Genomic DNA, 26,858 nt, shown 5'->3' with positions numbered 1-26,858 from the left:
TCTCTGCTCAGCGACTCTGCGCTGTCGTGTGTTGTAAAGGCTACCTTGGAGAACGCTTACCCGAAGATCAGAGGCCGAATGCCCATGACCGCTGAAGTGTTGTTCCCCAAGACACCGCTCGACAATCACCAGGCAAGAGTGGTCTCTTCCTGTTGGGGAACACTTCAGCAGTCACAGGCATTCGGCCTCTGATCTTCGGGGAAGCGTTCTCCAAGGCGGCCTTCACGACACATGACAACGCAGAGTCGCTGAGCAGAGACTGATAGCCAAGTTCCGCACACATGAGGACGGCTTCAACCGGGATCTTGGGTTCATGTCACACTATCTGTAACCCCCACGACTTGCCTGGGCTTGCAAAATCTCACTAACTGTCCTGGCTGGAGACAATACTCATCTCTTTAACCTGTGCTTAGCCCTCTCTCCACTCACATTGTCTGTACCTTAAAGACTTGTTTACCTGTAAAGACTTGCATTCCAACCATTATTTTGTAAATTGAGTTTGTGTCTTTATATGTCCTGTTTGTGAACAGAACTCCTACTTACCTCACGAAGGAGCAGCGCTCCGAAAGCAAGTGGCTTTTGCTACCAAATAAACCTGTTGGACTTTAACCTGGTGTTGTGAGACTTCTTACTGTGTTTACCCCAGTCCAATGCCGGCATCTCCACATCTTGACCATAGAAGACAGAGGGTAGCAGAAGAGGGGTGCTTTTCTGAATGGAAGGCTGTGACTAGCGGTTTCGATGTGGAGATGCCAGAGTTGGACTGGGGTAAACACAGTAAGAAGTTTAACAACACCAGGTTAAAGTCCAACAGGTTTATTTGGTAGCAAAAGCCACACAAGCTTTCGGAGCCTCGGAGGCTCCAAAAGCTTGTGGCTTTTGCTACCAAATAAACCTGTTGGACTTTAACCTGGTGTTGTTAAACATCTTACTAGCAGTTTCCAGAGGGATCAGTTCTGGGACCTTTGTTGTTCGTAGTATATATAAATGATTTGGAGGAAAATTTATCTGGTCTGATTAGTAAGTTTGCAGACGACACAAAAATTGGTGGAGTTGCGGACAATGAATTGTCAGAGGATACAACAAGATATAGAGTGGTTGGAGACTTGGGCGGAGAAATGGCAGATGGAGTTTAGAGTCATAGAAGTTTACAGCATGGAAACAAGCTCTTCGGCCCAACTTGTCCATGCCGCCCATTTTTTTAAACCCCTAAGCTAGTCCCAATTGCCCGCATTTGGCCCATATCCCTCTGTACCCATCTTACCCATGTAACTGTCTAAACGCTTTTTAAAAGACAAACTTCTATCCACCTCTACTACTACCTCTGGCAGCTTGTTCCAGGCACTCACCACCCTCTGTGTGAAAAAAATTGCCCTTCTGGACACTTTTGTATCTCTCCCCTCTCACCTTAAACCTATGCCCTCTAGTTTTAGACTCCCCTATCTTGGGAAAAGATATTGACTATCTAGCTGATCTATGCCCCTCATTATGTTATAGACCTCTATAAAATCACCCCTCAGCCTCCTAAGCTCCAGAGAAAAAAGTCCCAATCTATCCAGCCTCTCCTTATAATTCAAACCATCAAGTCCCGGTAGCATCCTAGTAAATCTCTTCTGCACTCTTTCTAGTTTAATAATATCCTTTCTATAATAGGGTGACCAGACACTGTACACAGTATTCCAAGTGTGGCCTTACAATGTCTTGTACAACTTCAATAAGATGTCCCAACTCCTGTATTCAATGTTCTGATGTGGAGATGCCGGCGTTGGACTGGGGTGAACACAGTAAGAAGTCTCACAACACCAGGTTAAAATCCAACAGGTTTATTTGGTAGCACTGCTCCTTCGTCAGATGGAGTGGAAATATGCTCTCAAACAGTGCAAACAGACACAAAATCAAGTTGCAGAATACTGATTAGAATGCGAATCCCTACAGTCAGCCAGGTCTACCAGGTCAGCCAGCCAATGTTCTGACCAATGAAACCAAGCATGCTGAATGCCTTCTTCACCACTCTGTCCACCAGTGACTCCACTTTCAAGGAGCTATAAACCTGTACCCCTAGACCTCTTTGTTCTGTAACTCTCCCCAACGCCCTACCATTAACTGAGTAAGTCCTGCCCTGGTTCAATCTACCAAAATGCATCATCTCGCATTTATCTAAATTAAACTCCATCTGCCATTCATCAGCCTCTGGCCAATTGATCAAGATCCCGTTGCAATCCGAGATAACTTTCTTCACTGTCCACTATGCTACCAATCTTGGTGTCATCTGCAAACTTACTGACCATGCCTCCTATATTCTCATCCAAATCATTAATGTAAATGACAAATAACAGTGGATCCAGCACCGATCCCTGAGGCACACCGCTGGTCATAGGTCTCCAGTTTGTAAAACAACCCTCTACAACCTCCTTCTGTCTTCTGTTATCAAGCCAATTTTGTATCCATTTACTACCTCATCCTGGATCCCATCCTTATGCAACATGTGGTAGGTTGTCAAAGGCCTTTCTAAAGTCCATGTAGACAACGTCAACTGCACTGCCCTCATCTACCTTCTTGGTTACCCCTTCAAAAAACTCAATCAAACTTGTGAGATATGATTTTCCACTCGCAAAGTCTGTCTCATGCTGACTGTTCCTAATCAGTCCTTGCGTCTCTAAATGCCTGTATATCCTGCCTCTCAAAATACCTTCCAACAACTTACCTACCACAGAAGTGAAGCTCTTCCCTGCAGCCCTTCTTAAACAAAGACACAACATTTGCCACCCTCCAATCTTCAGGCACCTCACCTGTGACTATCGATGATTCAAATATCTGTGCTAGGGGACCCACAATTTCCTCCCTAGCCTCCCACAATGTCCTGGGATACACTTCATCAGGTCCCGGGGATTTATCTACCTTGATGCGCTTTAAGACTTCCTCCTTCTCTGTAATATATACACTCCTCAAGACATCACTATTTATTTCCCCAAGTTCCCTAACATCCATGCTTTTCTCAACAGTAAATACTGATTAATACTGTTTAATCCGGACAAGTGTGAGGTAATGCATTTTGGAAGGTCCAATGCATGTAGAAATTATACAATAATGGTAGAACCCTTAGGAGTATTGACAGGTAGAGAGATCTGTGCGTACATGTCCCCTATTGACTGAAAGTGGCAACGCAGGTGGATAAGGTAGTCAAGAAAGCATACGGCATGCTCGTCTTCATCGGTCAGGGCATTGAGTATAAAAATTCACAGCTCATGCTGCAGCTGTACAGAACCTTAGTTAGGCCTCATTTAGAACATTGTATACAATTCTGGTCGCCACACTACCAGAAGGATGTGGATACTTTGAAGAGGATACAGGAGGGTTTTACCAAGATGTTGACTGGTCTGGAAGGTATTAGCTATGAGGAGTGGTTGGATAAATTCGGTTTGTTCACACTGGAATAACGGAGGTTGAGGGGTGGCCTGATAGAGGTTTACAAGATGAGTGGCATGGACAGAGTGGATAGTCAGATGTTCTTTCCTAGGGTAGAAAAGTCAAGTACTAGGGGACATAGTTTAAGGTGCATGGGGAAATGTTTAGAGGAGATGTGCGAGGCACGTTTTTTACACAGAGGGTGGCGAATATCTGGAACGCGCTGCCTGGGGAGGTGGTGGGAGCAGGTACAATAACGGCATTTAAGGGACAACTAGATGAATACATGAATAGGACAGGAATGGAAGGATACGGACTCCATGGGCCCGATTGTACCATTTTCATTCTACGTGCTGAATCTGGGCGTAGTACAGATCCGACTTAAAAATCCGCTTTCAGGCGCCCCCATACACTCTCAGCCATCCCCAGTCCGATTCGCGCTGTGGGCGGGGCTTAGCGCTGCCGGAACGATCGAAGCTCTGAACCGCGCATGTGCAGTTTGAAAAAACATCAAAAAAGTGTGCCCGTCACATCACTGCCGGGCCGGATAATCCCGCACAAGGCCCCATCCCACTTACACTCCGATGGCTGTGTGACACCCCCCTCTCTCTCCCCTGTCGCCAATCATCAGGGCACTCATCCACCACCACCCCCCCACCCCCGCCCTCCCCAGCAGCACACCTGCAAGTGCTCACTTGCCTTCCCCTCAATGCTAACAAGCAAACTGCATGGAACCTGCTGGAATGCTCTGTCAAACTGCCTGCAGCTGATCTGCCCTAACGAAGGGCAGCTCCATAGAAAACTCCAGAATGGACAGGCAGGCAGTGCAGGACAATGTGCGCACGACCAGCCCCCCGATTTTCTGAAGACGACTTGAGGAGGCTGCTGGATGCAGCAGAGGCGAGGCGGGCCACCCTCTTCCTCCCAGGAGGACGCAGACCCAGGGAGGCTGATGGCCATGCGGCCTGGGAGGCAGTTGCCGCCTCGGTCAGTGCCAGGGCACTGGCCCCGCGAACCGCAAGGCAGTGCCGGAAAATAATCAGTGACCTCATCCGTGCAGCAAGGGTGAGTGCTGAACCCCATTCAGCATGCTCCCCCATATCTCCCCCAGATCCTCCTATTCCCAGCACCCTGCATGCTTCCAGCTCCTGACCCCCAAGCACCTCCGTCCTTTCCCCCCAATGAGCCTCACTGTGTTTGCCCTCTAATGGTCACCACCTGATGCTCTGCATGAGTCACGCCACCATTTATTTCATGGTTCCTTCTGTCTCCACAGAGGAAGACCGAGTACAACACTCATGAGAGGGCGAAGACAGGGGGTGGTGAGCCAGACCTCCAGGTCCTCACCCCGTTCAAGAAGCGGGCGCTGGAGCTCACCAGAGAAGGGGAGACACGGGCTGTCAGCGACAGCATGGTCGGTCTGCCATCCAGACATGAGCACCTGTCACTCCTACACTCACGTTGAGGCAACTTCTTGGGGGCACGGGTTTCGGGTGCGAGGGGTAAGGTGTAAAGGAGATGTATGAGGCATTTTATTTGCATTGAGAGGATAGTGGGTGCCTGGAACTCACTGCCCGGGGAGGTTGTGGAAGCGGAAACTATAGGGACATTTAAGGGACATCTCTACAGCTGTCTGAATGGGATGGGAACAGAGGCATATGGGGGCAAACAAATCAGATGGGCAGCCTGGTCGCTACAGGGTTGGATGTCCGAAGGGCCTGTCCCTGTGATGTAATTGTCTGGGGTCAGTGTTCTATGTTCAAGGGAGACATGTGGTTCATGTGTTTAGCATCCCGGATTCCTCTCCCTCCCTTGCACTTAACCTTGTGTCCTGTGTTTCAGGGACAGATCCTGATGCCCCGGGGCCTTCTGGACCACAGGCCCCGGCTACAGCTCCCATCCACCATGAGAACGAGAGCTCGGACGGGTCCCCGGAGGATATGGGTGAAGGGACCTCCGAGGGTGGCACCGTTTATCCGTCAGCTTTTACCTCACAAATCACCATCGCAGAAACACGTCGGTGGGTCCAGTTAGTGTTGAGGCTTCTGGGTCACAATCTGGTGAGCACGACACATCTGCTGATGTACATCGGGTGGAGGAGGAAACGTCTGAGGCCTCTGGCATGTGGGGCCTTGCTGGAGGCGAGGACACAGCTGGCCCCAGGCTACATGCTGGGCCTCTGAGATCACTTCTCCCTCAGCTGCTGGAGATGCAGCAACAGAGCCAGCGAATGCAGGAGGGGCTGACGGCCACACTGGGCCGACTGCGAGGCTGCTGGGAGGAGTCCCAAAGCTTTCAGGCGGACTAGCTATTGCCTGTCATGCGTGCTTCCAATGCCAGCACTGAAAGGGGGGTGTCTGCAGTGTAAAGCCTGGGGCAGGGGATCCTCATCATGGGTGGCAGGCTCCAAGCAATGGCCGAGTCACAGCGGGCCACAGCGGAGGGACTGAGCAGGCTTCTTGAGATTCTGCGGCCCATGGCTGAGAGGCTCGAGAGCTTGCAGGAGACCCAGAGGGATAGCACTGAGACACAGTGGACAATGGCAGCAACCTTTGAGAAGGTGGCCCAGTCTCAGAGGGCCACTGCTGAGGGCTTGCAGAGCCTGGCCCAGTCTCAGAGGGCACTTGCTGCGGCCATTGAGAGATGGCCCACGACTCAAGTGGCCATCGCGGAGGGGTAGGCCACCATGGGTAGGACGCAGGTGGTCCTCCAGGACTGGCAGTGCCAGGTGACGCCGGAGCTTCTGGAGCTCACTGCAGAAGCACCAGTGTCCCATGGAGTGACCCAGGGGCCAAAAGGGACCCCAAGGGAGGAGGAAGGGCGCGAGCCCACGCCGGGGCCTTCCAGCCAGGAGACTGTGGCTATGGCAACACCTTCCGACTCCCCCCTTCCTGACACTGGAGCATTTCAGGGGCAGCGGGATGAAGAGGGTGTCATGGAAACGTCCCAGACACCTGGAAGCCGGCCAGGGCCCTCAAGGTCCAGGGCCTCCAGAGGACGCCCGCCACGCGCATCACAGGCCACGGGGCGAGGTCGGCAGCTGGCCCCTCTACCTCCGATGTACATTCTGGGGAGTCACTGAGGCGCAGTGAGAGGCAGCGTAAGGTGAGGGAGTTGTAGTTGCTCTGAGATGGCACGGGGGTGACGGGCTGCACTAGTTAGAAAGGACTGGAGGCACCTCAGTGTTTTCTTGTCACAAGTATTTGAGTTTCACCAGCTTATCTGAACGCCTTTATTGTAAATAAATGTTTTTTCTCCACAACCACCTGCGAATAGGTTGTTTCAAATAGGATTCCTGCCCCATTGACGATCACCCGATGGATGCCTCATGGTGAGATCAGTTGGGGCGACCCCTCAATGCGGTGTCACTGAGAAAAGGAAGCCATTGGTCTCTCATACCCCACGAGCGATGACCTCCCGTCCCCCAACCCACCCACCCCAGGGCCCTGTGTGGGGGTTTCGGATCCCTTACCCACTAGACAGGCGTGGGCCCAGGTGCCAGCGTGCATGTGGGTCTCAGGCAGCAGTCAGACTGGTTTGCACCAGGGCATCATCAGAATGGTGCTCAGCGAATCGTCATCACCCTCCTGCCTGGAAAAAATATCTCGAGCACAGAGTACCCAGGCCCACCGCTCTGGTGTGACAATGTGCAGGATAAATGGAAGGCATTTTTCGGGGGGTGGAATGGAACCCACAATCACCATCCCCTAGCGACTGAACCACCTGGTTATCAGAGCCTCCCGAGCCACCCTCGCATGCCTCAGCTGCGATGTCAGCCCCGCACCACCTGGCAGGTGTTCCAAGGTGCTCTCATCCTCCTCTTCCTCCTCCTCCCCTTCCTCCTCCTCCTGCTGGTCATCCTCTCCAGTGACGGCCGGCTGGTCATTCTCCACATCCTCTTCCTCCTCCAAGAGGTCACCTCGCTGCAGAGCCAGACTGTGCAAGGTGTGGTGGACCTCAGTTGTGCCTTTGTCCTATATGGACCACCGTTGTGTGTGTTTGTCATACCTGGACACATCCCCTTCCAGTTTGGTTCCTCCCCTCAGCACCTAGTATAAAGGTGGCTGTCTCCTCCCCCTTGTTCAGTCCAGGTCGGTTAATTGTTGGGATCTGCTCCTGATTCTGTTGTGAATAAAAGCCTACACTTATATTGGCATATCGGTAGTCTTTCGCCTTATTGATAGCGCATCACAAGGCACAGCACACCACCACTGTGCGTGAGGAGATCAGGGGGCTGTATGGAGGGCCCCTCCGGATCGGTCCAGGCACCGGAATCGCATCTTGAGGAGCCCAATGCACCTCTCTACTGTCGCGCGGGTGGCTACATGGGCCTCATTATGGCGGGTCTCCGCCTCAGTCACAGGCCTCTGCACAGGCGTCATCAGCCATGTCCGAAGCAGGTAACCCATATCACCCAGGAGCCACCCCCGCAGCCTGGGATCCTCCTCAAATGCTTGCTCAAAATCATAGAAATCATAGAATCCCTACAGTACAGAAAGAGGCTATTCGGCCCATCGAGTCTGCACCGACCACAATCCCACCCAGGCCCTACCCCCATATCCCTACATATTTTCCCCACTAATCCCTCTAACCTACACATCTCAGGGGCAATTTAACCTGGCCAATCAACCTAACCCGCACATCTTTGGACTGTGGGAGGAAACCGGAGCACCCGGAGGAAACCCACGCAGACACCCAGGTTCGATTCCCGGCTCGGGTCGCTGTCTGTGTGGAGTTTGCACATTCTCCTCGTGTCTGCGTGGGTTTCCTCCGGGTGCTCCGGTTTCCTCCCACAGTCCAAAGATGTGCGGGTTAGGTTGATTGGCCAGGTTAAAAATTGCCCCTTAGAGTCCTGAGATGCGTAGATTAGCGGGTAAAATATGTGGGGGTAGGGCCTGGGTGGGATTATGGTCGGTGCAGACTCAATGGGCCGAATGGCCTCCTTCTGCACTGTAGTGATTCTATGATTCTATGAGACACGTGGAGAATGTGCAAACTCCACACAGACAGTGACCTAAGCCGGGAATCGAACCCAGATCCCTGGAGCTGTGAAGCAGCAGTGCTAACCACTGTGCTACCGTGCCGCCCCTAGTCCAACCTCCTTACAATGAAGCTGTCATGCCGCTGCCTGGATGTCTGGCACAGACGTGCATGATGGTCATATTGTGGTCACACACCATTTGTACATTCAGGGAGTGGAACCCCTTCCTATTAACAAATCATTGTGGAATCTGTAGGAGGCCCTGAGGGCGACATGGGTGCAGTCGACCGCCCCCTGCACATTCGGCATCCCCGCAATTGCAACGAACCCTGCAGCCCGGGCTTCCTGATGGGCCTGGTCCAGGTTGAATTTGATGTCCTGCCCAGCCCGGGCATACAGGGCTTCAGTGACCTGCTTGACACAGGTGTGGACTGAAGACTGGGAGATGCCACAGACATCTCCGCTCGGGCTCTGGAAGGTGCCAGTCACATAGAAGTTCAGAGCAGCTGTCAATCTGACAGCCACTGAGAGTGGGTGCCTCCCGCCTGCCCCTCGGCGCCAGGTCCTGCGACAGGTGGCACAGGTGTTGCATGGTATCCTTTCGGAGTCAGAGACATTGGCGGCACACGGTGTCCGTCATCACCTCGAAGGACACTCGTGCACGGAGCTGCCGGGGTCTCTGCTCCCTCCTTCTCCGAAGCCCCCGCTCTGGGTGAATGGCGGCACCTCCTGCCTCTGATGGTCGTCTCCCTCCGGTCCTGCAAGTGGTACAGCCCGGGCCTCCTGGGCCCGCAGTTCTTCCTCCATGTCCTCCTCCTCAGCTCCAGCAGCAACCAGAAGAACAGCAAGATCGATTGGTTGCTTTGCAAAAGCCATCTCGTCACTCTGAAGGGCGGGGGCGGGGGGGGAGGGGGAGGTGGATTGGGGAGAGGTGGAGATGAACAAATGTTGGAGTCATGCAACGCTGCTTGCCCCTAGCACACCGACAATCACAGCCCCCCCATGCCCCCCAATCCCCCCCAGCCACATGCTCCACACAGTCACAGCCCCCCCATGCCCCCCAATCCCCCCGGCCACATGCTCCACACAGTCACAGCCCCCCCATGCCCCCCAATCCCCCCGGCCACATGCTCCACACACTCACAGCCCCCCCATGCCCCCCAATCCCCCCAGTCACATGCTCCACACAGTCACAGCCCCTGGTAACGTTGAGAGGCTGCAGCAGTGCTATCTGCAAGGGCTTTGTGCACATCCTTCAGCCTGAAGTGAGCTGCGGTGCTCGGACCCAGCAGGACTGCAGGACCCGAGGTCAGTGCTGAGACCCGGGTCCGTGCTGCCAGACAAACATCGGAGATCGTGCACAGCAACAGCCCCCCTCTCCCCCACACACACTCGCAGAGCCGCCACCGATCCGAGGCAGCAAAATGGCCGCAACAGCAGTCCACCCGTGAGTAGCGGAGAGTTTTCGGATGCCATGCATGCAAATGCATTTAAATCATTGTTGCGCCCGATTTGGGCGCAGAACGGATCCCCGCCATTCGCGGGTCTCGGTAAAGTGGCGATCTGCGCAGACGCGGGTGCAGATCGCGATAAAGGCCTCACACCCGACTTTACCACGATTCCGCGCTCGAAAACGGGCGCAAATCCGTGGTAAAATCGGGCCCCATAAGTGCACACGGTTTTAGTTTAGGCAGGCATCATGATCGGCGCAGGGCTGGAGGGCCGAAGGGCCTGTTCCTGTGCTGTACTTTTCTTTATTCTTTGTTGTTGTTCTTTGTACTGCTCACTTCCTCTCTTCAGCACCAGGAGCAGCATTGAAAAACCTTGGTGCCACCCGTAGAGACCCTCCTGTGTTTGGTATGCCCACCCATCGACTTTTCAAACGGCTGCTAGATCCTTGTCCCACCTCATGGCTGCTCTTAGCATACTGCTGATTGGTGGCTGGACTCATCCTCGGTGTTTTAAATGATAAAATAGCACTGACACTGGACAGAGCAGGGACTTGGAAACTATCCTAGTGTCCAATCCCCAAACCCAATTTGGAAATCCAGCTTTGGTGTGAGTTATCCTGAAAGTGAATGAAGCTGGAATTCAGTTCATCCGTGGAGTTTAGGGACTGGCAGTGGAGGATAGGATTTCCACTCTGACTGCGCCAGTCAACAATATTAACAGCGGCAGCTTACTACATTGAACAGGTATGACATGAAAAGGATGTAAGCAGATCTGAACTTTCCTCCTCACAAGTACCCACCAACACATAATACTGCCACAGTTATTACCAGTGGATCACGAATGAACCTATTTGTCACTTACCTGTGGGATGGTCTGTTGTAAGTGGAGTACACTGAGCTTATTATAAAGAGCCTCACTGGTCCTGTTGATGTAGGGGATCAGGATCTACAACAAATTGGATGGAATAGCAATGAGCAGTTTGTACAGACAACACACAAGTATTACAATGTTCCCACAAACATTTCATGTCAATAAATGCTGAAGATACTGGGCCTGTGTGTATTATCCTCAACGTTGTAGAGTGACACTCGAATTGAACACCATTAGCCAGTCCGTGTGAAATGGAACCGGAGGTTTTAACCTGGTACATGAATTTGCTCAGGAAAAGCCATATTTCCCAAATGTTACATGGTGGAAATCTCCAGAAATACTGACTCTTTTACAGACTGAAACAAATAAGACAAGAGGCCATTCAGTCCAACAGGTCTATGCTGGTGTTCATCCCTCCTCCCACCATTCTTCAACTAACCCATCAACAGATCTTTCTATCTCCGTCTCCATTAGTATTTATCTTCCTTCATCATAAATGCATCAAAACATATTATGGTGCATTTCATCTGTGGTACTTGATATACATTCACTCAGTGGTTGGTGACTACCCTCTATGGTATGTGGTGTTCATTCCCTGTGAGAGTCGTGTATATTCTCGATGTGGAAGGTGTATATTCCCTGTGTGGGTGATGTATATTTTCTGTGTGGGTGGTGTATATTCGCTGTGTGAGTGGTGTATATTCATGTCAGTGATGTACATCTCTTTCCCTTGTTTGTAGGTCACGTCCAGATGGTATCTCTGTAAACAGAGTAATATCCTTGCCATCATTTTGGAGCAGTTTGAGAAAAATGCTTTGAAGTAGCTTGTGGTCAGGCTTTACTTTTACTCTGTCTCTCTCAAGCAGGTAGTGGTGAAAATCATCATGAGCAAAAACAATGGTCTGAGAGTCTTTCTGGATCTGAGCGTAGTGCATTCAATTTGTGTTAATGCCCTGAATGCAAATGCAACTGGTTGTCCTTGCTGCATTCGGGTTGCTCCCAGACCTGTGTCGCTGGTGTCAAACTGCAAGGTGATTCATCGTTGAACTCATAATACTTCAACACTGGTGTTGTTGTCACCAGTAGTTTGATTTTAGTTAATGCTGTTTCTTGTTCTATGCCCCAGTACCACCACACAGCATGATCTTGCATAATGGTTCACACTCCTGTGGCCAAACGGGCCATCTAAAATGGCGATTTGTAAAGCACTCTGGGACAATTGGGCAAGAACTAAAACGACAGGCTGCAGCCTAAAAGACAGAGATAAACAGGCTGCAACCCAGACGGGTGAATACACAGGATATGGGTCACCTTCAGGACAAAAGGAACTTTCTGGTCAAACTGGGTTGTTTACCAGACATAGGGGCGCCGTAACCCCTTATTTGGGAGGGGGGGTGTACTCTACATGCCCCCAGCGCCTGCAGACATGGCCGTTGGGGACACACCCAGAGATTGGTATGGCAGCACCCGATTGGACTTTATCGATCAGGGTGATCAAGTCCTGATCGATTGATTGGCAATGGCCAAAAGGAGCGCGAAACCCAACGGGGTATAAAGGGTGCTGCGCAACCGAGAATCTCTCTCTCTCTCTGACCCCACGAACGAGCTACAACAACGGTGACCATCGTCAGCGACGACCAGCACAAGGAGAGTCACCGCACCCGAGAAGGAAGGAAGACCAGAGCCAGAGTGCCAGACCAGACCAAAGGACCAGACTACGCAGAGGACGACCGAGACCAGCGCACAGATAAAGGCCAATATCTGCTTGGGTCATGCAAAGTTAAGTCAAGGTCTTGTATTGGACTTGAACTCTAGTATTTTCTGTAAGATTAACTTATTGTTGGTTGGGTGGGTGATTATTGATTGTGTATCTTAAATAAATATTGATTGAAATAACCAGACGTCTACTCGCAGTTACTTGTCCGCCGTATAAGGGTTAAAACAGAGTGTACGGCAGGGACAACAATTGGCGACTCCGCCGGGACATCGACAAGAAGTAACTTTGTTGCTCCGATATCGAATCCCGCAGAATCTATATTAAACAATTATTTAAAACTCAGAGCCAACAGGTGTAAACTCCTTATTGGACAATTAACTGCTTTCGGGAAATTGTTTATTGTGCATGCATTGTTACTAACAAAGAGGATAGGGTAAACTCCGTAGGTTTGCATTAGAATCCGGAGGGATTAGGACCGGAACACAGCCCAAAGCCGTACCCGCAGTCCGATCAACTCCCTACCCCTTGTCGTTGAATATAGAATGGCAGGAAACAACACAGAGACAGAGAAGTGTCCCATATGGGAAACAAAAATCAGGGAATTTATTAAGAAGCGTGACCCCTATGGGCAGAATCTTGTGCCAATACTGAGAGGGGACTGGGATCCCTAGGGCAGAAATATTGGGGTGATTTAAGGAAAGTTCAGGGGAAAAAGGGCAGACAAAAGTGAGAAAGAAATTGCCATTGTGAGCTGCTTAGGACAGCTGCTAGGAACAGAAAAAGAATTAAACACAGTTCGTAAGGAACTGGAGGAATCGAAGCGGGCACAGGAGGAAAAGGAGAAGCAGATTAAGAAACTAAGGGAACAGCAGCAGGAGGGGATAGAACAAATAAGAACCGAAAAGGAGGAGGAGATTAAGAAACTAAAGGAACAACAGCAGGAGAGGATAGAGCAGTTAAAAGCCGAAAAGGACAGAGAGGTAGATGAATTAAGGAGAACCAACCAGGCAAATTTATTACATCTGGGCAATTTTCAAACCCAGTATGAGAGAGCCTACCAAGACGCCCAGCGCGCTGTCTTGGCGAAAGGTGAAGCTGAGCAGGCAGTAGCACGATTGGAAGCTAAGTGCGCTGATCGGCAGGCGGCAATAAAAGCGCTACATCAAGCCAGTAAAGAACAGAGACAGGCCACCGCTGACCACTCCAAATGCCAGTGAGAAATTTCACGGCTGGAATCCCTATTATCGGTTCAGAACGGATTTATGTGAACCTTCGGGAAGAGGAAGAGGAGATAGAGAATGCGGATTGAGGAGAGTTAAAAGAGAATGCTAGACTTTACATTACGCAAACTGAGGATTGGGGTCCACCACCATCTTTCCCAGGGGAAGTCATACCCACCGCGCCCCCAGATTCACCTCCAGTACCGATGCACCCAGTGACGACTGAACGTCGGGTAGGAGAGTCTCAGGGCCCAGCTGTTACATACACGACCCCGTTTACGGTGGCACATTTGGCCAAAATCACAAATAAAATCACAACATTTGAGCCTTCGGCTGATCCACACAGTTTCTTTGAGGATGTTAGGCAGCAGAAGATAATGCATGGACTGGATGAAAGGGAAGAGGTGAAGCTGATAGTCATGTGCTTAAGCAAGTCTGTACGGTCTGCCCTGCCGGCCCCTCAAAATGTCGGGGAAGGAACCTTAAACGAAATTAAGGAAGCGATATTGACCGCGGTAGGGTTTAATAAAGGGGATCCTGTAGATGGGTTAAATAAATGTAGACAGAGGAAAGAGGAACATCCGACTGCCTTTGCCGGTCGTTTGTGGATCCACTTCACGGGAGTATACGGGGAATTAGATCGGGCTCGATTAAATGAGGCTGATTCATCCAAATGGGCTCGGACATTAGTCTCGCACACCACAGAGGAAGGCAAGAAAGCCTGTGCTAATTTTGAACCCACAAAGACCACACACAATGAAGCACGGGTTCTCAGACGCTTAGCTCGAGTCTGGGAACAGGAAGTTCAGGGAGCCCCAATGTCACGATCAGAAAGGGAGGCGAGAATGCTTCCGATGATTCTAGCCAGGGTCCAGTATGGAGAAACGAGGGTAGAGAGGATCACCAATGCCAGAGAGGTACAGCTCCACCTTACACAGCAGCCCCAGGGAGAGATAGAGGGACATGTTTTAATTGCGGGCAGCCAGGACACTTCGCCCGAGATTGTAGGAGACCCCCGCCACCATATACACAGTCCCCGAGACTACCAAGACCACCGTCTCCACCAGTTAGGCCAGCTCCTAGGTACGAGAGAGAACACAGCCCACCACCGATGGAAGGTCCCGGTCACCCCATGCTTACCACTAAGCACGAGCCCATCACTGTATCCAACTGTCCCCGCCTATGGAACTCTAGATTGACGGTGCCCAGCCTCCCCAACCTGGGTCTGTAGCCCAGGGTGGGATAGCGTAGGGAGACCCCTAGTTAACGGCGAGGTAAGAGGCCACCTCGTAGAATTCCTTTGGGATACCGGAGGCTCCCGAACTACCCTGAATGTATCAAAATTAAAAACAGACATCCCTTGGCCAACTACGGGCACAATTACACTCGGTGGATTCACAGGACACAGGCAGGAGGGACACATTACAGCCCCTGTACAGGTCCGCCTAGGTAACATGATGTGTGACCATCCGGTAGCGTTAGTTAGAACATAGAACATTACAGCGCAGTACAGGCCCTTCGGCCCTCGATGTTGCGCCGACCTGTAAAACGAATCTAAAGCCCATCTAACCTACACTATTCCAATATCATCCATATGTTTATCCAATGACCCTTTAAATGCCCTTAATGTTGACGAGTCCACTACTGTTGCAGGCAGGGCATTCCACGCCCTTACTACTCTCTGAGTAAAGAACCTACCTCTGACATCTGTCCTATATCTCTCACCCCTCAATTTAAAGCTATGTCCCCTCGTGCTAGCTATCACCATCCGAGGAAAAAGGCTCTCACTATCCACCCTATCTAATCCTCTGATCATCTTGTATGCCTCTATTAAGTCACCTCTTAACCTTCTTCTCTCTAACGAAAACAGCCTCAAGTCACTCAGCCTTTCCTCATAAGACCTTCCCACCATACCAGGCAACATCCTGGTAAATCTCCTCTGCACCCTTTCCAATGCTTCCACAGGCTTGCCTGCAGAAGGCAGAGAGTGGCTGTGGAGGGGTCTTTCTCTGCATGGAGGTCAGTGACCAGTGGAGTGCCCCAGGGATCTGTTCTGGGACCCTTGCTGTTTGTCATTTTCATAAATGACCTGGATGAGGAAGTGGAGGGATGGGTTGGTAAGTTTGCTGACGACACCAAGGTAGGTGGTGTTGTGGATAGTTTGGAGGGATGTCAGAAGTTGCAGCGAGACATAGATAGAATGCAAGACTGGGCGGAGAAGTGGCAGATGGACTTCAACCCGGATAAGTGTGTGGTGATCCATTTTGGCAGATCCAATGGGATGAAGCAGCAGTATAATATGAAGGGTACCATTCTTAGCAGTGTAGAGGATCAGAAGGACCTTGGGGTCCGGGTCCATAGGACTCTTAAATCGGCCTCGCAGGTGGAGGATGCGGTCAAGAAGGCGTACGGCGTACTGGCCTTCATTAATCGAGGGATTGAGTTTAGGAGTCGGGAGATAATGCTGCAGCTTTATAGGACCCTGGTTAGACCCCACTTGGAATACTGCGCGCAGTTCTGGTCACCTCATTACAGGAAAGATGTTGAAGCCATTGAAAGGGTGCAGAGGAGATTTACAAGGATGTTGCCTGGATTGGGGGGCATGCCTTATGAGGATAGGTTGAGGGAGCTTGGTCTCTTCTCCCTGGAGAGACGAAGGATGAGAGGTGACCTGATAGAGGTTTACAAGATGTTGAGAGGTCTGGATAGGGTAGACTCTCAGAGGCTATTTCCAAGGGCTGAAATGGTTGCTACGAGAGGACACAGGTTTAAGGTGCTGGGGGGTAGGTACAGAGGAGATGTCAGGGGTAAGTTTTTCACTCAGAGGGTGGTGGGTGAGTGGAATCGGCTGACGTCGGTGGTGGTGGAGGCAAACTCGTTGGGGTCTTTTAAGAGACTTCTGGATGAGTACATGGGATTTAATGGGATTGAGGGCTATAGATAGGCCTAGAGGTGGGGATGTGATCGGCGCAACTTGTGGGCCGAAGGGCCTGTTTGTGCTGTGGCTTTCTATGTTCTATGTTCTATCCTTCCTATAATGGGGCGACCAGAACTGTACGCAATACTCCAAGTGTGGCCGCACTAGAGTTTTGTACAGCTGCTACATGACATCATGGCTCCGAAACTCAATCCCTCTACCAATAAAAGCTAACACACTGTATGCCTTCTTAACAACCCTATCAACCTGGGTGCCAACTTTCAGGGATCTATGCACTTGGACACCAAGGTCTCTCTGCTCATCCACACTACCAAGTATCTTACCATTAGCCCAGTACTCTGTATTCTTGTTACTCCTTCGAAAGTGAATCACCTCACACTTTTCCGCATTAAACTCCATTTGCCACCTCTCAGCCCAGCTCTGCAGCTTATCTATGTCCCTCTGTAATCTGCAACATCCTTCCGCACTGTCCACAACTCCACCGACTTTAGTGTCATCCGCAAATTTACTAACCCATCCTTCTACGCCCTCATCCAGGTCATTTATAAAAATGACAAACAGCAGTGGCCCCAAAACAGATCCTCGCGGTACACCACTAGTAACTGAACTCCAGGATGAACATTTCCCATCAACCACCACCCTCTGTCTTCTTACAGCTAGCCAATTCCTGATCGAAACCGCAAAATCACCCTCAATCCCATGCCTCCGCATTTTCTGCAATAGCCTACCATGGGGAACCTTATCAAACACTTTACTGAAATCCATATACACCACATCAACTGCTTTACCCTCATCCACCTCTTTGGTCACCTTCTCAAAGAACTCAGTAAGGTTTGTGAGGCACGACCTACCCTTCACAAAACCGTATTGACTATCCCTAATCAAATTGTTCCTTTCCAGATGATTATAAATCCTATCTCTTATAATCCTTTCCAAAACTTTGCCCACAACAGAAGTAAGGCTCTCTGGTCTATAATTACCAGGGTTGTCTCTACTCCCCTTCTTGAACAAGGGGACAACATTTGCTATCCTCCAGTCTTCTGGCACTATTCCTGTAGACAATGATGACATAAAGATCAAAGCCAAAGGCTCTGCAATCTCCTCCCCAGCTTCCCAGAGAATCCTAGGATAAATCCCATCCGGCCCAGGGGACTTATCTATTTTCACACTTTCCAGAATTGCTAACACCTCCTCCTTATGAACCTCAATCCCGTCTAGTCTAATAGCTTGTATCTCAGTATTCTCTTCGACAACATTGTCTCTTTCCTGTGTGAATACTGACAAAAAATATTCATTTAGCGCCTCTCCTATCTCTTTGGACTCCACGCACAACTTCCCACTACTGTCCTTGACTGGCCCTAATCTTACCCTAGTCATTCTTTTATTCCTGACATACCTATAGAAAGCTTTAGGGTTTTCCTTGGTCCTGCCTGCCACAGACTTCTCATGTCCCCTCCTGGCTCTTCTTAGCTCTCTCTTCAGGTCCTTCCTGGCTAACTTGTAACTCTCAAGCGCCCTAACTGAGCCTTCACATCTCATCTTTACATAAGTCTCCTTCTTCCTCTTCACAAGAGATTCAACTTCTTTAGTAAACCACGGTTCACTCGCTCGACCACTTCCTCCCTGCTTGACAGGTACATACTTATCACGGACACGCAGTAGCTGTTTCTTGAACAAGCTCCACATTTCAATTGTGCCCATCCCCTGCAGATTTCTTCCCCATCCTATGCATCCTAAATCTCGCCTAATCGCATCATAATTTCCTTTCCCCCAGCTATAACACTTGCCCTGCGGTATATACCTATCCCTTTCCATCGCTAAAGTAAATGTAACCGAATTGTGGTCACTATCACCAAAGTGCTCACCTACCTCCAAATCTAACACTTGTTGACCCAGTTGACCTTCCCCCAAGCGCTGAACACATCCTGGGGTCCGATTATATGAATAAATGTAATCTTTCATTCGATCCAGCTAATCGATGCATTTGGCAGATGGCTATGATTAGCAGAGCGAATCATTCCAGTCGGGACATATGCTAATCGGGTTAGCACAATAGGGGAATTCTGGTTTGATCCCTTAATGATTAGCAGTGATCCAGCCATCAGGGAGGTGCTTCAAAGAAACAATAGGGTGTTTGCGCGGCGTAAACATCATTGTGGCCAGATACCTGGAGAGGTGTTAATTGAAGGGCCGGACCCGAAACCACAGAGACAATACGGTTTCCCCAGACAGGCAGAGGGGGCGGTGGCCAAAGTAATTGATAGTCTATTACAGCAGGGGGTGTTGAGGCGAGTGGCATCCACAAATAATGCGCCGATATGGCCCGTGAAGAAGGTAGATGGATCATGGAGGTTAACGGTCGATTGTCGGGAATTAAATAAGGTTACTCCACTCACGGCTCCCACAGTAGCCACAAGCCCCGTAACCATGATGAGACAGGGAGCCCAGGCAAAGTTTTTCACAGTACTAGATATTAGTAACGGCTTCTGGTCCATCCCTTTAAATCGGTCTTGCCAGTACAAGTTTGCCTTTACCTTCCAGGGACAGCAATACACTTGGACTTGCCCACCACAGGGTTTCCATAATTCCCCGTCCATCTTTCACAGGCAACTAGCTACTGGCCTAGAAAAGTTTTCCCGACCCGAGTGCTTGGTCCAATATGTAGATGATTTATTGTTACAGACTAACACCAAAGAGGAGCGTGTAACATTGCTGGATGAATTACTCGCACTGCTCCACTCATTAGGCTGCAAAGTCAACCCAAAAAAGACCCAAATTTTGCAACCCAAGGTTATATACCTGGGTACAGTGATTACCCATGGGAAGAGGGAGATTGAACAGAAAAGGATAGACTCCATAGGGCACCTCCCATTGCCCCGGGGTTTGAGTGCCCTCCGATCTTTCCTCGGTTTAGTAGGGTACTGTTGGAACCATATAGACAGCTTCGCCACCAAGGCAGCCCCACTGTCCGAATTGCTAAAGAAAAATGCAACCTGGACGTGGACTGTGCAGCACACAGCTGCAGTAACCGATTTAAAGCGCGCCCTCGCCACAGCGCCAGCCTTACTAGCCCCCGACCCAGATCTACCACACGCCTTAGATGTTGCAGCCACCGACCACACACTTTCAGCAGTACTACTACAAGAAGGACATGGTAGACCAGGCCCAGTAGCCGACGCCTCACGAGTATTGGACCCAGTCGAACAGGGCTTCTCCGGGTGTGAACGACACCTGCTCGCGGTATTTTGGGCCGTGCGACATTTTGCCGATATCACCGGACTGAACCCAATAACCGTCCTCACTGAACACACCCCAACCCAGCTTCTGCTGGATGGCCGCCTTAAAGACGGCTCAGTAAGCCAGGTCCACGCTGCCCGTTGGGCACTGCTACTGCAGCTACTGTAAAGTGAACCAAAGTGCCCACGTTCCTGGCAGATAATTTAAATTGTGGGGAAGATCCACAAAGGACCCCACAGGCCCGTTTATCCCGAAACAACAGGAGAGACGGTCAGGGACAAAACAGGCAGCCACCCAACGGACAGACTCTGTGGATGTGGATATATGTGTAATGATGCTTGGATAGTGATGTCTTACAGTATTATAGTACAAGTGAGTATAAACTATTGCCTGGCTCCTGGTGGTTGGGTGAGGTCATGTGATGGTATGGCCTTGTTCTGCAGATAAGCTGAATGCAGCTGCGATCACTTGTTATCACACAAGTGTTCTGTGTTGCAGCATATGTACACAGAATGTGACTGGCAGCACGAGGAGTGCACGAAGCATTATTATCCTCTGATTGGTAACGGGTATATTGGGGCTATAGCTGGTAGGCTATCGGGTCGCTTGCATGTGTTAGAAAAAAAGTATTTGTATTGTACCAAAACAAAGAAGTGTGTTCAGTCTCCCCTGAGGGCTGCAGGCATTAAGGAAGACTGAGCCGACGTCGTAACATAAAGAAATAAAGAGGTTGATTAAACGCCTGGAGTTGAATCGATTTGTTGTAGAACCAAGCCTGATTGGGTGTAATTTGAGATGATCAACTCAGCCATGAGAATTTATGTGGACGGTTCATCCACCATAGAGGATGAGACCAGAATCACAGGATGTGGCATTTATGTGGAAAATCAACAGGGACAGCCACTAATAGAACTCGCCCTCAAACTACCCAGCCATTTGAGTGCTCAAGCTGCCGAACTAGCAGCTGTCGCATACGTAGTGAGTCACCCAGACCTATTTCCAACCCCCGCCAACATACACTCCGATAGTATGTACGTGTGCAACAGCCTGACTGAGTTCCTACTGTTATGGGCAGCCAGAGGCTTCGTCTCTGCGGACGGAAAGCCCCTACCGTCAGCCCCCTTATTAAAATACGTTCTGCGGGCCACCGAAGGGCACACATATGGGATTATTAAGGCTAGAAGCCATCATAGGACCTCCCCACCTGGTAACTGTAAGGTTGATGCATTAGCCAAAGCCGGTCCTCGTACGGGACAGTTTTGGCAGCCACCTGTAGGAGAGCAAGTAAACGCTGTGGCCATCTGCCAAACTAATATAACCGACCTGGTCCAGGCACAGCGCACTGACAGTTCCCTAAAACAAAGTTTAGACGGAGTCTACCCAGCCCCATATGAGAAATGGAAGGACAAAATACAGATTCAGGATGGTTTGATATTAAAGGCAGGCACACACGTCTGTCCCTACCCAGGACAGAAATCAGCTCATCTACCAGTACCATGACGGACATGGCCATCAGGGCATAGAGACAACAATCAAGCGATTAAAAGAAGTATGTTGGTGACCCGAACTGCACGATGATGTTGCCCATTATATTGATAATTGTTTAATTTGTGCCCAGAACAACCCCGATGGGTATGCCAGGAAAGCTGGGCTAAGACACACACGCCCAGTAGAAGCCCCCTGGACAAATCTCCAAATTGATTATATCGGCCCACTACCGCCATGTCGGAATGGATTTAAAAACGTCCTGGTAATAATAGACACTTTCACCAAATGGGTCGAGCCATTCCCCACTAGATCCAACACAGCTCAGGACACCACAAAGATATTAGCCCAGCAGGTGTTTACACGATGGGGTCTTCCCCGCAGCATAGAGTCCGACCAAGGGACACATTTCACTGGGCGGGTGATGCAGAACGTTATGGCTGTGTTTGGCATCAAGGAGAAATTCTATATCGCCTACCATCCACAATCCAGTGGAATCATGGAGCGCATGAACTGAACACTAAAGGGCGGCACGGTAGCACAGTGGTTAGCACTGCTGCTTCACAGCTCCAGAGACCTGGGTTCGATTCCCGGCTCGGGTCACTGTCTGTGTGGAGTTTGCACATTCTCCTCGTGTCTGCGTGGGTTTCCTCCGGGTGCTCCGGTTTCCTCCCACAGTCCAAAGATGTGCGGGTTAGGTTGATTGGCCATGCTAAAATTGCCCCTTAGTTTCCTGAGATGTATAGGTTAGAGGGATTAGTGGATAAAATATGTAGGGATATGGGGGTAGGGCCTGGGTGGGATTGTGGTCAGTGCAGACTCGATGGGCGAAATGGCCTCTTTCTGCACTGTAGGATTCTATGATCTTCTATGATCTATGATCATTAGAGAGACAGTGCAGAAAAACAACACAACATGGGACATGATGGTACGTAACACCGTTTCCTGTTCTACTGGGTTCATCCCCACATATTAATGACTGGCCGACCTATGAGGGGACGTGAATACTTGTTGGGGTTTGACTTAACTGAGCCTGCTTTAACAGCGCTCACCCACGAGAAAGCCGTCCAGCAGATAACCGAAAACATTAAAGCAGCCCAGTTAGACCCGGCTGTCCGATTACGAGTTAAAAAGAAACAGAGCAAGGCATATTTTGATAAAAGAGTACACCCGGTAGAATATACAGTTGGCCAGCAGGTAATGATTTCCCTCTACAACCCCAGTTCTTTCTTGTCCCCGAGATATGCAGGCCTGCACACCATCACCGACAAAATAAGCCCCTCAGTGTATAAGGTCCTGGTCGCCAATGGGAAAACTGGTTGGTTCCACGTCAATCAACTGAAAGCTTACGGGACTCAGAATAATCACTTCCACCATCTCTCATTAGAGATAGGGGAGGATGACACTCGGCGACCGGAACGGCCTCACCCAGGAAATGTATTTCCCCGGACACCTTCTCATCCACTTTCAGGTTCAGACCAGACCCTTACCCCGACCACACTACAGCCCAGAGCCTTGTCCACACCTGAAGTGCCCCTAGGGGTACTGATCGACCCAGACATCACAGGAGACTTGCGCACGCTAGAGGACTGGCGCGACTCGCCAGATATCGGACCTTGCAGCATTATGGATTCTCCCATAAACATAAACCTAAACAGCCCCAGACCCAGCAGTGAGGCCCTGATTAAACGACACCGGGTTATTTTGATGGGGACACCCGATGCTGCATCCCCCACCTGGGTAAGGGACCAGACACATAGATTAATTAGACTGGGACACGAGGATGAAGGACCCCTGAACCCTGATTCAAACGCAGACCCCACAGTGCAGTCCAACGAACAGACACGGGTATGGAAACCAGGTGAGGAGATAATGATGGAGCCCCATGAGACAAATGATTCAGAAAATAAGTCTCTCTGTTGGGCAATTGGTTAACAAAAATGCTGAATGAAGGTGTCCCAAATGATGAAATTCAACCTACAGTACAGACCAATGCAAGGTACAAGAATCTCTGATGGAAGCACCAGCCCACAAGCAGTTGTATACTGCTAGTACGATTAACCAGGTTACTTATATAATCCGACGCCAGCTCTTTCGCCAGCTTTCTCTAGTTAAGACAACTTGAAGACAATTATACACATCTTTGGGCAGCGATGCTACATTTTAAAATCTTTGAGGCAGCTATGCTAAATTTTAACGTCATTGAGGCAGCTGTGCTAAATTTTAAAATCTTCAAGGTGACTGAGCGACATTCTCAACAGGAAATGAAATAAACAAAACTCTTATAGTGCAAAAGCCTGGTACAATATGCAGCTGCTCTGCGTTCCAAGTGACACTGAGAATTTTATTTCCAGTGTTCTAATGATAGAAGGGCCATCTCTTTACCCCTAATGTTAAAGGGACACATTTTCAACTCTTAGGGGCACTTGTGCTAAATTTTACATGCAGCCCGCTTTCAAACTCCAACACACTTATAGAACAGACATCTCTTCAGGTCATTACAGACCGACTCCAGTGCTGTTCGAATCCCTATAGTTAATGGTCTCTGCTGCTAGACTAAAACCGGCCGCCTTGATTTTGTTGGCCAGTTAAAATAAGCTCTTTTCTGACAACCCCACAACTCGTCTACTCATCGATCTGAACAAAAAAAAATTGCTCCGTGGTGCTCCATAATTAGAATTTTAAAAATTACGACATGCAAGCGACACTTGAGATACCCGGGTCCTCCTGACCACACCACTCTCAAATAAGTGTTCAAAACAAAAACAGCGGGGGGGCATGGACATTTTAAATACATGTATATACATCAAATATTAGATGCAATAACAGCAGAAATTACATTGATCTCCTCAGGACAGTGACAGACGACGACAGAGATGCAACCTACGATCTACCTCATCGGACTCATCATCAGGATAAGCACACAGGACATTCCAAGCAAGATGAACTTGTGGTATCCAGGTTATTTATGGTTTGCCCCACCTGACGCAGGGGAATGTGAGGAGGGTGTGTTATGGGTATAATGTTTGGGTGTAACAACCAGCGGCTGGTGTACAAAAAACCAAATGGCAGTTCAACTGAATGTTATCTGAGTGTCACCATAGAAGGGGATTGGTGGGGATTTTCAAATAATGGGTGCCCTGAAATTGGATGTCTGGCCAACAGCCCAGAAAAAGGATTAGAGCTCGGGCAGCGGTGTCCCGGGACTCTCATAGAGGGGAACTTAGCATTGTATGAAATAAGAACTGGGCCGAAGCCAACCCCAGACCCACCCCATTCAATTAGTCCAGAAGCCACCCCCGGACCACAGAATGGATTGATACTAAAACACACAGGGAAAACTTTGTATGACAACATCCACCATGAATTGGTACCTGGGGTGATGGATATAGCTGGGACCCAACTGCCAGAGTGGTGCTCTCCCCAACTTAAGAGATTATACCTCCACTTAACTCGCAGACTGTTAGGACGGAAGGTAGGAATGGACGAAAGACAGGAAAGATCCAGGAGGGAGTTAGTCAATGACATGGCCACAGCATACGGGGCAGGGGTAGCAACCATCAACATCCTTGATTTAGCTGACCTGGGCAATAAACTTAGAGTTCTGACCCAACAAGTTAAACAGACACTAAGTTCCATCAATGAGGACAATCAGCAAGATGCTGAAGGGGAACTGACTGGGAACGCAGCCAGCAGCCACATGGTAGCTGTGCTAGAAGGGCACACCAAGACAATCAAATTATCAGGGAAAAATGAGAGGATGATGACCGACAACAGAACCGGACTTTATGTAGTGCATACGGATAGTGGATGATAGAACAGCTAAGGGAAAACCTAGAGCAGGTACGCAGTGGACAGGTTCCGTCCTGGATTAGTGACGAACAGATGGAACACTTATTTACGGGTAAGAAACACCCCGAGCTATCTGGCTGCCAGGTGCGACAGTTGACCAAAGTCTGGTTCAATGACGGCTGCAAAGGGACTCCAGGGAAAGCCCTGGGAATGATATTAGGGCTCCCCATAATCACTGACGACCGGGTCGGACTGAGGGTCTTTGAAGTGGAGAATATAGGGACTATCCATGAGGATATCTGGATAGGGCACGACGGCACTTTACCGAATGCAGGGGAGAAAGAAGGGAGGCTCATAGGCACTACTCTGGACAGATGTCAGAAAACTGATGAAATAATCACAGGCCCGTACCCAGCTTCAGAACAAACACTAGCCTAAATTGCTCAGTAGAAGCTTGTAGCCTGGACACAGACATAACTCGGGTAGCTTACAAGGGAGCAGGGAGATACTGTCTCACCACCTCCCTGAAACAATATCAGTATGGCACGACACATTATAACATTACTGACACTACATTCTGCATCAAACCAGACATACCAGCCAGGGTGGGCCTCATTCAACTAATAGACATCCATAAGAGGGAGAGGGTAGATTTGAACGCCACCACGACAGACTCGAGGGGAGTACCATGAGAAATATGACACAAGCCTAAAACCCCTGCCGGAGGAATTGAACCTGATTCGGGCAAAATTGGCTACAGCCCACAGAACCTTCACCAAAGTAGTACAGCAGACCCAAGAGGTGAAAAGGAGGATTAAAGAAATTAAAGTCACCTCTTGGTGGGATGACCTTTGGAACTGGGGCTCAAACATCCAAATCCATCCATTTGTTCGCATAATGTCACACCTGGCGGTATTACTGATTTTGTTCACCCTGGTATATCTAATCATCCTCACAGTCCAATTCAGCTGATAGAAAAAGAGGATCACCCGGAGGCAGCACGTAGGGTCCGCCCTTGAACCATGGTCCCCTCTAATTCAGTAGAGCAATTAGTTTAGGAGCAATGTTTACAGGAAGCCTGCCATTTTGCAATTTGTACTAATGAGCCGTTGGAAATTCTACTACCAAAATGCACCTCAGATCTGCGAATACTTTATTCTAAGGTTTGTTTGAATGTTGGTTTATAATTAGCTTATTGTAATAATGGGGTTTAGAATACGTGGTTGTTTGTATTTGTAGAGTGTTGTTGTCTGTAGCTTCTGGAATATGTTGTAGGAATGTATTATTACTGTGCGTGCCAATGCCTGGGCCTTACTTAACTGTTGAGTGACTGGGGAATTCTTGACAGATACTGGTCCTGAGTTTGTGATCCATCACGCTTCGCGTTCAGGATCAAAGGGGGGACTGTGGCCAAACGGGCCATCTAAAATGGCGATTTGTAAAGCACTCTGGGACAATTGGGCAAGAACTAAAACGACAGGCTGCAGCCTAAAAGACAGAGATAAACAGGTTACAGCCCAGACGGGTGAATACACAGGATATGGGTCATCTCAAGGGCAAAAGGAACTTTCTGGTCAAACTGGGTTGTTTACCAGACATAGGGGTGCCGTAACCCCTTATTTGGGAGGGGGGTGTACTCTACGTGCCCCCAGCACCTGCAGACATGGCCGTTGGGGACACACCCAGAGATTGGTATGGCAGCACCCGATTGGACTTTATCGATCAGGGTGATCAAGTCCTGATCGATTGATTGGCAATGGC

The 26,858-nt window shown here is 49.7% G+C and overlaps 1 protein-coding gene across 1 annotated transcript in view; it reads right to left on the bottom strand.

Annotated features, from left to right (window-relative positions):
* Positions 1-19,844, bottom strand: part of phex (phosphate regulating endopeptidase homolog, X-linked) — a 94,744-nt gene extending 74,900 nt beyond the window's left edge. The window contains exons 1-3 of the mRNA XM_078205760.1: positions 19,768-19,844; positions 13,484-13,556; positions 10,700-10,783 (exon numbers count right to left, since the gene is read on the bottom strand). Coding sequence (XP_078061886.1) covers positions 10,700-10,783; positions 13,484-13,556; positions 19,768-19,844 — 234 coding nt within the window. The remainder of the gene's footprint in view (positions 1-10,699; positions 10,784-13,483; positions 13,557-19,767) is intronic.
* Positions 19,845-26,858: the final 7,014 nt, after the last annotated feature.

Source organism: Mustelus asterias, unplaced genomic scaffold (genome assembly GCF_964213995.1).
Source record: "Mustelus asterias unplaced genomic scaffold, sMusAst1.hap1.1 HAP1_SCAFFOLD_972, whole genome shotgun sequence".
NCBI lineage: Eukaryota > Metazoa > Chordata > Chondrichthyes > Carcharhiniformes > Triakidae > Mustelus > Mustelus asterias.
Note: the sequence above shows the minus strand (reverse complement) of the source record. Positions and strands in the feature narration are given on the sequence as shown.